The sequence below is a fragment of the Parus major genome, chromosome 1, assembly GCF_001522545.3.
Source record: "Parus major isolate Abel chromosome 1, Parus_major1.1, whole genome shotgun sequence".
Lineage (NCBI taxonomy): Eukaryota > Metazoa > Chordata > Aves > Passeriformes > Paridae > Parus > Parus major.
This window is the reverse complement of record NC_031768.1, coordinates 41,110,317-41,124,526: the sequence shown is the minus strand read 5'-3', so window position 1 is coordinate 41,124,526 and position 14,210 is coordinate 41,110,317. Positions and strand designations below refer to the sequence as shown.

At 37.2% G+C, this 14,210-nt stretch overlaps 1 protein-coding gene across 1 annotated transcript in view; it reads left to right on the top strand.

Moving 5' to 3' along the window:
- Nucleotides 1-14,210, top strand: part of GPC6 (glypican 6) — a 498,670-nt gene that overhangs the window by 165,458 nt on the left and 319,002 nt on the right. Inside the window, exon 3 of the mRNA XM_033513812.1 lies at nucleotides 4,983-5,374. Coding sequence (XP_033369703.1) covers nucleotides 4,983-5,374 — 392 coding nt within the window. The remainder of the gene's footprint in view (nucleotides 1-4,982; nucleotides 5,375-14,210) is intronic.

Here is a 14,210-nt window from a genome sequence, read left to right as displayed (position 1 = left end):
TCCTTTTGCTTTGTAAGGTTAGTTATTGTTTAAAGAAAGTCTCCAGAAATCTAAAGCAGTTGGAAAATGAAAAGGCGTAAAACTCACAGAGGTTAATTTCACTTGAATTTCCTTGAGATAAATCACAACTTTCACTAATTGATGCCAGTGTGGAATATCTTTAAAGAAAAAGAGAAGAAAAAAGCCTTTGCAGCAAAAAAGATGAAGATTTCACCAACACATTTTTGTTCCATTAATGACTTCCTGAACAAAGACAAACAGAAGTAGGATGCAGGAAAAGGCTGACATTGATATTTGTAATGAATGCAAGTATCTGTACCTAAAGAACCCCCAAAGGATCTTTCTCTCAAAAAGCATAGGCTGTTTACATGAATTCTAATATTCTCTTATCATCAGCCTTATTAGGACTGGGAAGTTTAAGGATTTGCAATAAAGTTAGGTGCACCAAGTCTGCATAGGGTGTAAATACATGCACATCTTCACAGTAAATGATAGATCATGGTAGAATGGTAAGGACTGGTAGAATGTAGATAGCTAAATCCTTAGAGCTCTTGGAAAACCAATGCCCCCACAAGAAGGAGAACAAGGCTGTGGTGAGGAACTGAGGGTTTAGGTGTTGTTAGTCAATGATAGATGAAACCAGGATATCACCCTGAGCAGTGTTTTATATAAAGACTGATGTAAAATCAGGCATATATCACTGTGCAGAGCTCTGTGCTGCTGAGCTGGTTTTCTTCTCAGCTAACACTGAGACTGCTTAACCAGTGTATCAGGTGCACCACTGTATGGCTTCAGGTCTCAAGTTCTGCTAAAAAGGAAAGCTGTGAAGAATATATGATAATTAAGTGAAATTATCTTTTAGTCTTTTTGGTCTTAGAGCTCATGAATATATTTCTGGTTTTAGGAATTAGAAAACAAAGTGTTTCCAGCTTTGCATCTTGTCCTACAGTCAGACATTGCTTTTGCTTAAATTGCAGAAGAAAATGCAAGGGAACTTATCAGGCTGGGAATGATCATAGAATATCCACTTCAACATAATACAAATTTGTGTCTGTAAAAATTGCCTCTAGGTATTTGTTCATATATTCTGTTGAAAGCAATTATTACATCAGTCATGCTGTAAAATTATCCCTAATCTTGATCCACTGACTTACAGTGAGAACTAGTTATCACTTTGGAAATACACCAGCTCCCATGTTAAATTGCATTATGACACTAGTTTACCTATGTCAAAATGGAGTGAGAATGTCAACTTGCAGTTGGCAAAGTACTGTGAGAGGTAACAAGACATTATTTTTAATCTGTGAGCTGTTCCTACCTTTCAGTGAAGGACTCTAGCAATTCTGCTCTTTCACTTTGTGACTGAGTTGTTTTTTCATGGCTAAAATATTTTAAAACAATTCAGAATTCATTTGCAGATTGTTACTATCTATCTTGCATCTGAAGTTTACAAATGATATTTAAAAATTAAAACTAGCTAAAGTGTGATCCATGGACTGGAAACCCACCATTTAAGCATACACAGAGAATGTAATGGCTTGCCATAGCAATCTTCTCTCCATCTTTTCAGTATCTCAGTGTGCCTTAGACCTTATTATTTTCAATCACCTCATAGAAGTGAGCAGGCTTCCTGATTAATAAATGAAATCTGTATAAAAATGTGCTGGCAACAAAAGACATACCCAGGACATATACTGTCATAAAAAAATGAATCATCACTTAAAATTAGGAAAAGTTATTTCCAGCATTAACGCTGATCATGACAACCTATTTTGGCAGCAAAAAAAAAATCACAAGATATATATTTTAAAACACTGCACTGCTCTGTCTTATATAGATTCTTCTCTCCCACCCTAGTACTTGAGTGCCTTCCAGAAACACATTAAGCAACATGACTAATGTCTGTCTCATCTTCATTCTTTTACTTGAAGCTGAAAAATTACATTATTTTTCAAAAACTACCTGCAAGTTGATGAAATATCATCTTTGCAATGAACATTAAATTTTTACATTACTGTGAAGACCATGGCAAAATTCAACCTTTTACAGAAGCAGATACAGTTTCTATTGATGTAGGTGAACAAGTACTCAGTTATGCCAGGACACAGTTTCTATAGATAAGCATTGCAAAGCAGACTACCTTCTTGATATATGGGAGATTTGCAGATTAAAACAGCAAGAAATCCTTCATAGCATCACTCATTTTGCTGGATGGGAGTTGATTGAGAAATTAGCACAACATAGGAGATCTCCTTCTGTCTGGAACTAAAAAGGTATCCAATTTTGTCGTGGCTGTTGATTTAGTATTCTGATGCTGCATGGGGTTACTGATGCAGACAGCTCTCTTAACTGTCTTTTGTGTCAAAGTGTACAAAAGACTATCACTCAAACTTTTTAATTCCATAATTTTCCTGTAGCAATAGGTCTCAAAGACTAGAGACCTGTAAGAAGACCAAAAACTAAATAAATGTGCTGCTGTTTTGAGGACATTAGCTTTCCTACAGAATTAACATGTATGGCATCACATTTGGTATTAGCATGAAATTTAAGCTTGTAGAGTTACTGGAAATGTCTGTACCAGTATAAATAAAGATTGTGACCAGCATGGACCACATTGTGCTGGATGCTGTACAAGCAGAGAATAAATATCTACCCCTCCCTGAAAAGTTTGGTCAGCTTCCAACAAGCTGACTGTGAGACTGCTAAATAATACACCCACACAAAGAAAGAGTAAGCTAATAATCTCAGACAAGAGGAGCTGTCAGCAAACTCAGCTAAGCTTTGCTGTGACTGACTTATGCAGTGGCATGATTCTTTAAGATAAAGAGTGGGATTCCCAGTATAGCTATGGATTGTGAGGAGCCAGCATGGGAGCTGTTGATAGCAGCCTCCCAGCATATACAGGCTTATGGGAAAGAAGTCGAGGGGCCTGGGTTCACTGGATTTCTGATTGTCTTTCCCTGTTGCCATTCAATTGCACTTATGGGAAAGCCTGGCTCCAGCCTTAAAACAAATTTTAATTTGAGCCCCAGGTTCTCTGCCATGTTTTCTGGATTGTGTGACTAGAGAATTAGATGTATTCAGCAGTGCAGTCAGTGTGCATTATTTCTAGAAGAAGAAATGCTGAATGCACAAAATAGTAATCATGGTGAGTTAGATGTCAAATTCACCACTAGATCAGGGCTAGCAGTGAAAAACAGCTTTGTTTCACTTTTCTCTTAAACAGAAGCCCGTATGTTGTGGACATCAAATTATTATATTTGGCAACAAAATTTTTATTCTGGGTGCTTTTTTTTTCCCCTTGTTTTTTCTTTTGTTTTTTTTTTTTTAATTCCTTTTCCCTACATAAATTGTTTGGCAAAAGCATCTCCTTTTCCAAATGTAACTTACTCCTCATGAAGAGCTGCAGTTTTAATGACAGTTTAGACATTGATATATTTATTAGACTATATTTTCCCTTTAATAAGTGCTTTGATGTAGCAAGTATGTTCTGTGTATACATTTTCATAATAACTCCTTTCCAGTTATCTGGGAGATCAAAGGCTACAGCTCTGCACAATTTCTGCCGAAAAAAAAGATTATTTTCTTACTTAGTCTTTGTAGACTGGCCCACAGTGTTTGGTGGGTCCTGGTCACAGTTGCAAACCCTCTAATTTAGTGTAGATTTTTTCTTACTTAGTCTTCATTTCTATCCTGTCTTCAGCATTGCAGTGATTCTACATTTTTATGTCACTGTAGCCATAGCAGGGCCCTGTGTTAAAAGAGTATTCCCATCATAGCATTAGCCAAGAGTGTGAGAAGTCAGCACACCCCTGCAGTGAGCACACACAGATGTGTCGATGGGCAGGGACCACAAATTAAGAATCTGTGGTATCCCAGACTTGGTGTGTGATGAATCCTGCTCCACTGCAAATCATTTAATTGCAGCAAATACACATTTTGCCAAAGGATTTGCCATCTCTGCCTTGCTGTCTGCAATGCCTCATTTACAAGCCACAGCACTTACAGGACCCTCTTCCAAAGGTGGTTTAAGAAGGTTGACAGCAAACCCTGTAAAAAGATGGGGTCTTCTAAAAGCCAGGAGATACTATGCCTGCTTTAGTCAGCTGAGTTTAAAGAACTGTTGTACATGCTCAGTGAATTTTTTGGAAATATGAACTGAAGAGATGATTACATATTTCTATTTTATCCCATGGGCTCAGTTTCCAGTAAGAATTTCCACAAGCCAAAATTTAGAAATAGGTTGTGGTTTTGGCCTCAGTAGATAAAAGGCACTGAAGCAGTTGTTTGAAATCCTTTCAAGAAAACCTTAATGCCTGTATGTCCAAAATAAACAACTAGCACAGACTGGAATTATTAGGATGGTTGTGACATGACTTGTGGAGGGTTCTAGCACTGCTCTTCAGTAGAGTAAAAAAATTATTGAAAATACTAAAATCTTTTTACTGTTACCTAGACATGTGACACTTTTAAGAAGGATCCATCTCATTTCCACTCAAGTGTCTTTCAAGTTCTCTTCAAGAATATATGCAAATAAGTATTCAGATTTATTTCCATAGTTTGCTTCTACATTGTAAAGACTCAATCAAAATGGAATCTAAACTCTAAAATCATTAAATTTTCAGTTAAATCATCATATTAGTGACTTTACTTTCAGCTTAGAAGATTTAGTATAATGGCTGCTGAGGGACAGGGATTGCTGTCAAATAGTGCATGAAGAAGTGGAGCTACCCTCTCTGCAGCTCTTTTAAATGAGGTTTTCTGCTCAGTGTTAGAGGTTCTACATCTTTCGACCTTGATAGGGAATTCAGTTTATACTCTATTTTTCTATACTTCTGAATAAAGCTATTTCCTATCAAATGATGAATTTCACCAGTAAGGTTCTGTGGTAACAACCTATTAAGACAAATTCTGATGAGTTAGGAATGCAATAAGAGTACCTTATTGCTGTGGCCATTAACACCTGCTTGTTTTCCCTGCAGAGTTCTTCCGAGAACTTCTGGAGAACGCGGAGCGGTCCTTAAATGACATGTTTGTCCGGACGTACGGCATGCTGTACATGCAGAACTCTGAGGTGTTCCAGGACCTCTTCACAGAGCTGAAGCGTTATTACACGGGAGGCAACGTGAACTTGGAGGAAATGCTGAACGACTTCTGGGCTCGGCTGCTGGAGCGGATGTTCCAGCTTATAAACCCCCAGTACCATTTCAGTGAGGACTACCTGGAGTGTGTGAGCAAGTACACAGACCAGCTGAAGCCGTTTGGAGATGTTCCCAGGAAGCTGAAGGTCCAAGTGACTAGAGCGTTCATTGCCGCGCGGACCTTTGTTCAGGGGCTGACAGTAGGCAGAGAGGTTGCCAACAGAGTATCCAAGGTAATCTAAAACCGGGGTGGGGCTTTTTTAGCTTGAATTTGTTCTCAGCTTGACAGACAATTGAAATCTGTCTCTGTGTGCTTTATTTTTTTATTTCTTTTTTCAGTATAGGGAATTGTGTTTGGTTGGTTTTTGTACCCATGTTTTTATACCCATCCTAAGTTCATAAATAAGGGCAGCAGTTGTTTTCAGTTCCTTCTGGGGATATTAAGGCAATACTGACTGGAAAGCACTTCTCTGTGCTTGGGACACAGTGAAATACCAATATACATCAATGTTATAGCATGGTAGTGATTGTCATTTGTAATTCAAAACTGGCTACATATATAAAAGATGGGTATTAGATCAGAATTTAAATGTTTCAAGAAAATTTATTCTGCTGTTCATTAGGAAAGTGCAGCCCTCACAGCATTCATTCATCATGCAGCTGGGTGATGGATTTTGTTAGAAATGTCTAGTCATGTTTCTGATGAGAAAATAGACAAATAGTGACACCTCTGGAGCTTGAGCTTTCCCAAAGGATGGTTTGACTCACATTTATTTTAGTTTTAATTATTTATCTATGCAAATATTTATGACAATTTTAATCTTCGAGGGCTCCACATAATTAAAGAAAGAAATACATGCAAAAATAACCCAACTGGGTACCACAAATGTGCCTGAATGACTTTCTATTATACAGTATTTCAAAATCAGGTATATTTTTCTGAGTTAGTGTTCCAGCTATATACTTGCTCTGTGATCTTTCTATTTCATAGTCCTCGTAGTGTATTTGGACCTTGAATTGTGAAATACTCTCCTGAGATCCACTGTGAAATGCTCAAATACTCACTCTGAACATAAGTGCATGAGTGATTTGTATGCTTGGCCCATCCAGTACTTTCCCACATGTACAAGCCTAAGCCACTCCTCTGCCTCAAGACGACTGTCTCATTTCCGTCATTTAAATCACAGACAGAAGGTGAGGTAGAGCCAATACATTGCACAGTAGACTGCAATTCAAACACTCAGCAAAATGAGGCTTTTAAACTTTTCTTAACCTGTATTATGTGGTATTTTGCAACTGCAAGTTGAGAAGCCATGGAGCCAGAAATGTAGTCAGGAAGGGAGAGCCTGATTTTATGTCAAGGAGACTGCATGGGAGAAAAAGGTCATTTTGCAGTTTAAATTCAGTGGATGAGATATGTGATCCTTGTTAGTCAGCTAGAACCAAAGTCTCTTCCTCCAAGTGCCTTCCTGAGCTTCTGGGTTGCCTTTCTTTGATTTCTGGCACTGTTGGTTCTTGCACTCTTTCTGAATGGTGGCAGGATATCGTTGTGAAACCCTGGGCTGCCTAGCCTAGCTGGGGACAGATGCAGCTTTTTAGCCTCTAAATGCGCAGAGTGCATATATCTACAGCCCCAGATTTCCTCTGAAGAGCAAAGCTGTCCCTGTTGGTCAGGTTTTAAGTGAAAGTACAGAGCTGTGATGTCACTGTTGTCAGCAGGCATTAGGTCTTGATGGATCAGACTGTAGAGAGTAAGCTATGTAATTCATGTGATAGACACATAATTTGTGAATCCCTCACAGATTATGGCCTGAACTGTCTGTTGAGATGTCACTTTCCCTGTGTATGTACTTGACTGTACAGAATGTGCAGGTGTCTCCTCTCTCACATATCCAGGAAATGTTTTCCTCAGCCTCTGGGCTTTGGGTACATAATTCAAGAAAAGGCTGTATAACAAGATCACTAAATGATCCTATGATCCTGTAATGAGAACTGCTAGTTCTGCAATCATACAGTGGGTCTTTTTGCAGTGTCACTTGAAGATGATAACAATAGCTCAATAGTGCATCTGGTTTTGTTGTATTGTTTTTTTAACATGAAAGAAATGCTTGAAACCATTGTTAAAAGGGTTCAGCGGGTAGTGCTAGACACAATACAGATAGTGTGCTTTACTACAATATGGATAGTGATGCTCCATTAGACTGCATCTAGAACAGACTACATCTAGAACACAGTTTTTGGCCCTTCCTGTGCAAAAAAGATATTGATAAATTGAAGCAAGTTCAGGGGAGGCTGCCATCACGATCTGGACTGGGTTACTTGTCCTGAGAGGACATCCTGTGGGACTGGGGCTTCTTCATTCTGGAGAAGAGGCTACTTCAAGGGCACTTAGCAGTTGTTCCTTGTGCCCCTAGGGAGGTCATTAAAGAAATGCAGTGAAGCTCTTCACAGTGGGACATGGAGTGATATACTGGGTATGAGTTAAAGCATTTCCTCTTGTCCTATCATAGCAGACCCAAGTGAAAATCCCACCCCATCTTTCTTATAAATGTCCTTTAAGTACTAGAAGGTTGCTAATAAGATCTGCCTGGAGCTTCTCTTCTCCAGGCTGAGCAGCCCCAAATCCCTCATGTCTTCAAAGGTGAGGTGCTCCAGCCTTCTGACCATTTTTGTGGCCCTCCTCTGCACCCAGTACTACAGGTCCACATCTTTCCTATGATGCTGAGAATTCCAGAGCTGGATTTGTTAATCCACATGGATTAATAAGTAATAGAGCAGAGTACAGGTGACCTGCTGGTCACATTTCTTAAGGATCATTTTTTATGATACTCCTAAAAAATTATTAAAATCAATAATTTTGCTTAAATGTAGAATAGACTTTGATTACATTACTAACTTTGGTATTAAAATCTCAGTGGCTGTATTCATACCCACAGCATATGCAAAACAATTTCTGGCCTTAGGGACCTCGTGTTACATACAGCCTGGTGAGGCAGATATGAAGAACCCCAAGTGGCACCAAATACTCAAGATTAATAATTGCCCTGTGGAAAGGCTGTGATTACCCTGAGAATTAATAATTATATCATAACTGTGGACTTTTATGATGGTTTATCTACTGTAGAAAATGACAAATCTTTAAACAAAATTTTAAAAGACTACAACCATTTCTTCAGTTACCACATAACTGCAGCCAAAAATGAGGCAGGTTTTTTAGCAGCAAATCTTTTGTTACTATTTTGAAAGTCATCCAAATTCAGCACAGATTTCTTTCTCATTGTACTCTAATATTGAGAGATTCTGTGATAAGGATGCCACATCTGGGTAAGTCAAGAGAAATGAATAAAGACAGAAAACGAAGGGAAGAGCTGTTGCAGTTCTTCTGTAAAATCCTTTGTCCATTCTCTGCACTGGCTGGGAACAGAGGGGAATCTTCTGCCTGCAACATCACAAGCTTAAAAGATTTTTTTGCTTTCTATTTGTGGACCTATTATTTCACTGAACCGCCACTGGCATAGAAAAACGTTGAGCCTACACCTTAAACACCACAAGAAGGAGAGTGACTAATGAGAAACTTGGTAACAACAGCTCCTTCAGGCCTTTACTGTCTCATCGTCTTCTGGGCCATTTCTGTAGAGGAGTTGGTGGGTCACACACAAAGGATTTGTTCCCTCCCTGATGTCAGGGACATATCCTTTCTAAAGATTTTTCCTCAGAGAGGTTGTAATGTCTGAAAACAATGCAGTCAGTGTATTCCTTGTAAAGGAGCTGCACTTCCTTTTTTTTTGGATGAAGTGTGCACTGAAGCACACTCCAAGTAGGCAACACATATCGCAAACATTTTCCTCTTACAATAGGATTTTGCAGTTTAGCAATTTGCTTGTCAGTGAGATTATAATTTAGTAAGTCACACTTAGATAATTGGAGAGGGAGGGTGGTTGGGACATCTAATTTTTGTAATTTTTTCCTAATATTATATTTCTGTTGCAAGCAGACATATTTGCTTCCATCTGCCTAAAGTTTTATTATGCCGTTTTACAGTTGAACAGTATTTCCATGATCTCTAAGTCTAATTACAGTTTTTAATCTTCAGAGATTTTAAAATCTTTTTATTTCTCATTCTAATGCATTAAATTTGTCAGTGCTATGTTGCTATGCTGCTTAAATCTCCACTCAGTACAGTATATTTCCACTGGCTTGAATGGACCAGCTTGCTAAATTCTATATATATATTCTAGAAAGTTGTATAGGCATATGAACAAAAAAATAATTATTTCATAAAGTGAGAAAATTAATTCTTAATTTAAATCAATTTAATAATTTATATAGGAGAATTCCTAAAATATCTCAAATTGGAAGGACCCTGTAAAGATCATTGAATCCAACTCCCTGCTGCTTGCAGGACTTACTAAGAATAAACCATATGACTAAAAGCTTTATCCAGATGCTCCTTGAATTCTGACAGGCTTGGCTCCATGACCTCTTTCCTGGGGAGACTGTTCCAGTTACCAGCCACCCTCTCAGTGAAGAACCTTTTCCCAATGTCCAATCTGAACTTGCCTTGATGCAGCTTCAATATATAATATTCAGTATGCAACATCAGAACTGCCATTTTGGGTATGTCAAAGGTCTGTTTAGTTGGTTTTATCTCAGTGGCAGTATTTAAATGTCAGTATAGGAGCAGAGCTTTTCAGCTAACTTCCTTAAGCTGTAGGTAGTAGATATTTATGGACATTTTGAACTATTTTGAGCTATTTTGAACTATTTTTAACTATTCAGAAATAATTAGTTAAATATTCTAATTTCTGCTTTTTCAGTACTTTATTAGGTTCTAAAAACCTGGCTTTTCTGTTTTGATACCATTTGGTTAAAAAAAAAAAATACTTCTGTCCTTCCCTGTTCCTCTAAAACTATAGCATATTAATGTGTTATTATTGTGGATGACATAAGACGTATAAGACATTAATGTGTTATTATTATAAAATGTACTTGTTATTAACATCTTTCCTAGATAAAAAAATAAATAAACTAAACAAACAAACAAACAAACAAACAAAAAGGCTTCCTGACAAGCTGTGATTTACTATCTAATGTTAAGCTGGAGAAACTGACAGAAATATTTCTGAAGTTGCTCTTAGCTGTGATTACCAATAATGTGATAGAAGAGACATATGCATACTTTTCATGTTCATCTTTTACTGTGTTTGAGCTCTGGGCACTTTGTCAGAAAATAATGCTAAGTTATTCTCTCTGACTCTAAACAAAGCATTCTCAGTTATCATAATAATACCTTTGAACTGTCACTGAGTGGTGGAGGGTGTAAGCAGAAAAACACATGGGGAATTAAAATTTTTAAACAGGAGGGTCCAGGATTTCCAGGAGCTGGTGATTCCTGAAATACTTTTCCCAAATATATTAAAAGATGAATTATGGCAGTTATAAAGCTAATTGTAAGGGGATTTTTGTTTTCATTAAATAAGGAAGAGTTATGAACCAAACCTGCCTCTCTAGGAATAGCGAGTGCAGAATACTTTTATTTACAGAGATCTAGGGGTTTAGTTACTGTTTGCTAGTTTTGCTTTTCTCTAGGTTTGGCCATTTTGTGGTTTGTTTTTTTTGTCTGAATTTTAGCACTTTCTTCCCTTTGTATACTAGGATAAGGACAAGAAGAATTGTTCTGAGTTTGGCTTTGACTTTCACACTTGAAAATTCATGCTACCAGCAACCAAAGTAGTTTTTATACCAGGAGTAAAGTGAAGCTTAGCTCAGGGGCATCATTAAGAGCAGTTAGTGATTTTGTTAGTGGCATAAACATCAAAGATTTGTGACCCAGCCACTAAGAACTTATTTCATTAATGCATTTAAATATTAATTATCATTTATTACAAAATAAAAAGAGGCTGTTACAATACTTCTCTCATTGTATGGCATAGACTATATATCTCCTTCTTTTTAAACCAATTAAAACCATTCATCCCCTGAATATTATTAAATTATGTTAATATCAGACTTCTTATTAGGAACCTGGTGATATATGAGCAAAGTGAAATAAATTCAGTAATACAATTATAAGGTTAAAACCAAGATTAGTAGTGAAAAGCAGTCTCTAGTAATTGCCTGTGATTACTTCTACTTGCAGAATGCCAGGCCACTGCTTTTCTAATATGTTGAATCAATATTCTTACAAACTCTGCTTTTCATGCTTTATAAATAAACATTCAACATTTTGTGAGAGGCATAAATAAAGGCCAATATTGAATGACACAGTGATTCAGAATGTAATTATGGCAGGGGGGAGGGAATATGACATGGTGATAAGTCAGGTAATTAAAAGCCAAAACAAATTGTACTTTAAGCCTGGAAAATGTGATTTGCAGGGTGTGACAGATAAAGAGCTATGTGTCCTGTGTATTTTAACTTCATTGGCTGGAGAGATTTGGCTTATTAAAGCCACAGAGGGAAAGGAAATCTAAAAAGACTATGGTTTTCAGCGAACTTTAATCCTCAATTCAAACTGTTGGTTTAGGAACAGCCCAGCTGAGCAAGCATAGCTTTTATGATTGCATCTCTGTCTGTTGTTTTAAGGTTTTTCAGCCATTAATTCTTTGAGTTTTCATTGAGTTAAAATATATTTACAAGACCTGGATACTATGACATGAATGGGGCCACATTCTTTTTTCCTCTTCCTCTCCTTTGGCGTTCCTCAGGTGGAGAGTCCAAGGATTTTCCAGACAGGGGAGTTTCAGAACCCTAATGTGTCTGTGGCACAAAAGCAGGAGTGAATTGCATCCACACTTGAGTTCTTTCTGGGAAGCATCCTTTGAATTGAGGTTCTTCAGCTGTGCCAAATATCTTTCCTCCGTTTTTGGAAAGAAAAGACACATAAACTGATCTAGTTAATTGCACAGATTTCATGGAGAAATAAAACGGATGCCTTCCAGATATCCCAGACATACTGCAGGTGCACTTATCTATTTTCCACTTTGTGTGCACTGGAATCATTAGATGTTCCAGAAGAGCAGCTCAGGAGAAAAGGCCTAAAATGAAACAGCAGCTTCAACAAAAAGAGAAAAGGCAGTAGGAGGTCTACAAAAGCTGTGGTCTATATCTTACCTATGAGAATTGTCAGATATAATCCAGCCTGGCCTCTCCATTTCATAGGTCTTTAAATATCATTCAGCTATCTTGGTCCTGAACTTAATAACCCACATTTAACTGAGTCATATTGCTCAGTAGTCAGTCTTGCTGAGTATCCCTCTCGGTAGGCCTGATATTTGGGTTTATTCCTACTGTGGGCCACATCACATCTCAGAATCCAAAGCAGTCCTGTCTTTTTGGATTTTCTGTGTCAGTCATAAACAGTGATCTTCCGATTACAGTTCTTTTGCTCAGTTTGTATGTTGGGTTTTTCTCAATTCCTACTGCATCGCAAATACCCTGCAGTTCAGCTTTGCATGAAACTTCAACTATAAATTAAGAACTGTAATGAGAGTATTTTAGTTTAACAACATTATTAAACACTGTCATGACCCATTAGAAAATTAATTATTTTAATCAAGGTTTTGTGCAGGATTGCTGAAATGCACATTTTACGCACTATTCCTTCAAAATTCTCACATCAGATGTATTTACCATTTACAAAAGATGTTGATAGGGCATCTAAAGAAAATATATTAAGAAAAGGTTTAGAACTTTTTCAGAGGCATTCCTAGAAAAAAGGATGTATCTTAATGCATATCATGATACATGGTCAAGTCATGATGAAAATAATGGTGAAGAAACAAAGCTCATCTAGGAGCTTGCTGACCCCACTATTTTTAAAAATTCTGTAATTAATCTTACAGCAGGTTTTACATTTTTGCTGTTTCAGCACAGGAGAGTGAAAGAAAATCCAGAGGAATAAAATGGAAATCAGAAGGAGATTAAAAAATCTGAAGGTTAAGCAATGCAAGGAGATCTAGATCACCTTATAGCTTGCTGACTTTTTAAAATGATCCTTTATACAGATTGTCTTAATTCTGTCTCAAAGACAGCCTATGGAAGCACTGTTTCTCACTCATGATTTGAGAAAAGCAATTAATTTTATTTCTCATGTGAGCCAGAAGCAGAAAAAAAATCCTGATAGGTTATTTGGCCTTCAGGTTTCTATGGAAAACATTAGCCAAGAAACTATCTGGTTCACCTAAAATGCATCAGGGATACTAACTGCAATTTAAACTCATATCTGCTGAAATGTTGCAGTCATCAAAGTCATCACCAAAATAGTGAAGAAGTCACATTTCTTTGAAACTTTTAGATAATTAAGTCTAAAATCAACAGTGTGGATCTAAGTTCAATTCTCAGTTATTCAGATGTCAGTTACAATGTCTTGCATCTCAAAATACATCTCAGACTAAAAATAGGAAGATGGTATGAACATAGGAATACAAAATGAGGAACTTAATTGTCAGGAAAATATTTCTGGTCATCTGTGAAATTTAAACTTATCCATAGACCCAAGTGTCTGCTTCTTATGGGAAATTTTATGACATGAGCTTGCTTAGCTTTTTCCGTAATCTTTTCTGGAAAAGATAAAATGTCACTTTTGTTCGGTCCATGTGTTTAAGAGCATCAGTGCTCTTGCTTCCTCTTCACTTTTCCTCCTTATTCTTTTGTTTTATTTTTAAGCCTTTATGAAGAATGGAGTTCTTGAGTAAAAATTAAATGTACCAGACCAAACTGGGGAAAAAAAAGAGCTTTGAATAAGATAGGACGATTTAGCTAACCTCAGATGAACATCTGTCACTTTTAAGTGGCCAAGAGCAGAAATTAAGAATATAGAATGAGGATTTTAATGCAAGACATGCCTGCTAGTCCTTCATAATGCTTTGGCATTCTTTTGTTGCTGGTGTAAAAGACTTTGCAGTTGACCAACACCTCAGTGCAGTTTTAGCCTGGAGACAACTTCCCCATTCTTGAAAATGTTTTTTTCTTTTGATATGCTAGACTGTAGCAATACCGTGCAAGTCTGATTTCAGGTCTTTTATTATAGAGGCTTTAGCAGTTTTGTATGAATGCACCATTGAATAA